This window comes from Eucyclogobius newberryi, unplaced genomic scaffold (genome assembly GCF_026437365.1).
Source record: "Eucyclogobius newberryi isolate DKJ021-1_F unplaced genomic scaffold, fEucNew1.0.hap1 SCAF_49, whole genome shotgun sequence".
NCBI classification, from domain to species: Eukaryota; Metazoa; Chordata; class Actinopteri; order Gobiiformes; family Gobiidae; genus Eucyclogobius; species Eucyclogobius newberryi.
The window spans coordinates 118,765-122,155 of NW_027316156.1; the positions used below are offsets into that span (position 1 = coordinate 118,765).

General features: G+C 58.9%; 1 protein-coding gene across 1 annotated transcript; it reads right to left on the reverse strand.

Moving 5' to 3' along the window:
* Positions 1–505: 505 nt before the first annotated feature.
* Positions 506–2,768, reverse strand: LOC140380585 (uncharacterized). The gene is made up of 3 exons (XM_072464452.1): positions 2,305–2,768; positions 1,336–1,481; positions 506–1,117 (listed from the first exon to the last, which is right to left on the reverse strand). The coding sequence occupies exons 1-3, from the start codon at positions 2,760–2,762 to the stop codon at positions 846–848; spliced, it is 876 nt and encodes a 291-aa protein (XP_072320553.1). The 5' UTR covers positions 2,763–2,768; the 3' UTR covers positions 506–845.
* Positions 2,769–3,391: the final 623 nt, after the last annotated feature.

A 3,391-nucleotide genomic window follows, 5' to 3' on the forward strand; every position in this document is an offset into this window, starting at 1 on the left:
TTTAAATATTTAATTAGGATTTAGTTTAACTTTGTTAAATGAACAAATCTGAAACAGCCACAAGGAAAGTCCAGAGCACCCGAAGGAGCACCCGAAGGAGCACCCGAAGGAGCACCCGAAGGAGCCCACAGACCCCAGTTTGAGAAACACCAGATGTTCAGATTCAGAGACAGAAGTGTTTGAGTCTCAGTTTATTTTCACAAACATATTGCACAGAATCCTCTTAAACAAAACCCAAAATGAACGATCGATGATCCCGATGATCCCGAGAGATCGATGATCCCGATGATCCCGAGAGATCGATGATCCCGAGAGATCGATGATCCCGATCATAAGAAAACACTTAGAGAAACTGAACAAGTGCATTTTAATTACAAAAATATTTTTCCTGTTAAAAAATGAGGTTTGTGTCTGAACACGATCCAGGACCAGGTCCAGGTCCAGGACCAGGTCCAGGACCAGGTCCAGGTCCAGGACCAGGTCCAGGACCAGGTCCAGGTCCAGGACCAGGTCCAGGTCCAGAACCAGGTCCAGGTCCAGGACCAGGACCCGGACCTGGACCCGGGTGTTGGAGGTAGCTCAGTGGGTTAGCGTTAGCCCTTTGTTTGGGGGGTCAGAGGTCGTGGTGGGGGAGGGGTCAGGCCTCTGCTCAGAGGTGACCGCTTCAAACTGCACAGAAAACATAAACCAGGTCCAGGTCCTGGTCCAGGACCAGGTCCTGGTCCAGGTCCTGGTCCTGGTCCTGGTCCAGGTCCTGGTCCTGTTGCAGGTCTTCGATGGCCTTAGTGTTCCGGTCCAAACAGGGTCCGAGTTGAACATAAAGAGTCCAGACCAGGTCCAGGACCTCAGTAGCTGAAGACCAGGTCCCAGAGATGGTCCTGGAGCCAGTCCCTGTGGGTCCTGTAATCCGGGAACTCGAAGTGAGACCGGACCGAGACCTCGCTGCACCAGTCCAGGTCCAGGTCCAGGTCCTTGTCCAGGTCCTTGTCCTTGTCCAGGGTGAGGAGTGGGTTTGAGGGTGGGCAGAGGGCGGGGCCAGATGAGGTCCAGGGGTCTGAGAGGGCGGGGCTTAGAGGGAAGTCTTCACTGAGGTCCTCAGAGCGAGCGTCGTCCAGGTCTGAGGGAGAGACAGGTTTAAGACCGGGACTGAGACCTTGTTTACAGGTTTACAGGTTGCAACAGAGTCCGGTCGCTAGGCAACAGCAGCGTCATTACATCTGTGTCATATTTGCTCACGTCCAACCAGGAAGTGCAATTATAAACTTTACAAACGAAGATCTCAAACATAAATGTGTCGTGTATAAACTTTAGTCCTGGTCCAGGTCCTGGTCTCACCTGGTTCCTCGGGGTCGGAGGTCGAGTTCTGTCTCGTGAGCGTCTTGTGGATGACGTAATGCTGTTGTCGCTCCGTTGCCATGGAGACGTACGCTGGCTCCTCCTCCTCATCTGAGCCTGAGTCCAAGTCAGAGTCCTGCAGGAACCTGGGCCACAAACGCCAGACATCAGAGACAGAATCATGGGCCCCTGCAGGACACGTGGGCCCCTGCAGGACACGTGGGCCCCTGCAGGACACGTGGGCCCCTGCAGGACACGTGGGCCCCTGAGCTGGACATGGCATGCCAAAGTCAGACACGCTACAGTGGGACACGCCGTGCTAAAGCGGGACACGTCGTGCTAAAGCGGGACACGCCGTGCTAAAGCGGGACACGCCGTGCTAAAGCGGGACACGTCGTGCTAAAGCGGGACACGCCGTGCTAAAGCGGGACACGTCGTGCTAAAGCGGGACACGTCGTGCTAAAGCGGGACACGTCGTGCTAAAGCGGGACACGCCGTGCTAAAGTGGGACACGTCGTGCTAAAGTGGGACACGCTACAGTGGGACACGTCGTGCTAAAGCGGGACACGCCGTGCTAAAGCGGGACACGCCGTGCTAAAGCGGGACACGTCGTGCTAAAGCGGGACACGTCGTGCTAAAGCGGGACACGCCGTGCTAAAGTGGGACACGTCGTGCTAAAGTGGGACACGCTACAGTGGGACACGTCGTGCTAAAGTGGGACACGTCGTGCTAAAGTGGGACGTGTCGTGCTAAAGCGGGACACGTCGTGCTAAAGCGGGACACGCCGTGCTAAAGCGGGACACGTCGTGCTAAAGCGGGACACGCCGTGCTAAAGCGGGACAAGTCGTGCTTAAGTGGGACAAGTCGTGCTAAAGTGGGACGTGTCGTGCTAAAGCGGGACACGTCGTGCTAAAGCGGGACACGTCGTGCTAAAGTGGGACACGTCGTGCTAAAGCGGGACATTCTCACCGGTGCGTGCGCAGCTCGAGTCCCGGCTTTTGGAGTCTGTCCCGGGGCCTTTGGGCCCCGCTCCTGCCGCTGGGCCCCGCAGCTCTCCCGGTCCTGGGCTTCTTGTGGCCCGCGGGGACGTGTTTGTGCAGGGGCCCCGGGCCCGGGGCGCAGCCCTCTGTTCGGGGCCTCTTCTTGGGCCGGTACTTATAGTCCGGATGGTCCGCCATGTGCTGCAGGCGCAGCTGCTCCGCCTCCCGGATGAACGGGACCTTCTGTCCCGGGGACAGTGTCCTCCAGAGACGGCCCAGCTGTTTGGAGATCTCCGCGTTGTGCAGCTCCGGCGCATGCGCCATGATCTTCCGCCGCTCGATCTTGGACCAAACCATGAACGCGTTCATCGGCCTCTTGATGTGGCCCGGGGCCGCTGTGCGCGGCTTCTGCAGCGGGGCCCCGGGAGGCTGCATGTGCTGCACCATGCTGGGGCCCGGCTGGGGCCCGAGACCGTGTGTTTGTCCTCGGTAAATCCCGCTTATTCCTGGTTTCCTCGGTTCTTTCTTCTCAGTTTAAACTTCTCAAACCGGCGTCTTTAACCGCGCCGCACGAGCCCCGTCTCAGCCAATCAAAGCGCTGCTTTCCCCGAGCTCCCCCCGCCTCCTCTGTGGTGTGGGCCAATCAGAGCAAAGACTCCGCCCTCTCCGAGGGCCCTTACTCTGTTCATTCTTCCCTCCCCCCGTGAGGACCGGCCAGGGGCCTCACAGCAGCAGGGGCCTCACAGCAGCAGGGGCCTCACAGCAACAGGGCCTCACAGCAACAGGGGCCTCACAGCAACAGGGCCTCACAGCAACAGTGCCTCACAGCAACAGGGGCCTCACAGCAGCAGGGGCCTCACAGCAACAGTGCCTCACAGCAACAGGGGCCTCACAGCAACAGGGCCTCACAGCAACAGTGCCTCACAGCAACAGGGGCCTCACAGCAGCAGGGGCCTCACAGCAACAGGGCCTCACAGCAACAGGGGCCTCACAGCAGCAGGGCCTCACAGCAGCAGGGCCTCACAGCAGCAGGGCCTCACAGCAACAGGGGCCTCACAGCAGCAGGGGCCTCACAG

What these genes read in the sequence shown, in the direction of transcription:
- LOC140380585 (XM_072464452.1), bottom strand. Translation starts at nt 2,762, where the DNA reads ATGGTGCAGCACATGCAGCCTCCCGGGGCCCCGCTGCAGAAGCCGCGC. An exon ending in CTCGAGCTGCGCACGCACCG is followed by an intron (nt 1,482 to 2,304) that starts GTGAGAATGTCC and finishes TTTGTGGCCCAG; the next exon opens with GTTCCTGCAGGACTCTGACT. An exon ending in CTCCGACCCCGAGGAACCAG is followed by an intron (nt 1,118 to 1,335) that starts GTGAGACCAGGA and finishes TCTCTCCCTCAG; the next exon opens with ACCTGGACGACGCTCGCTCT.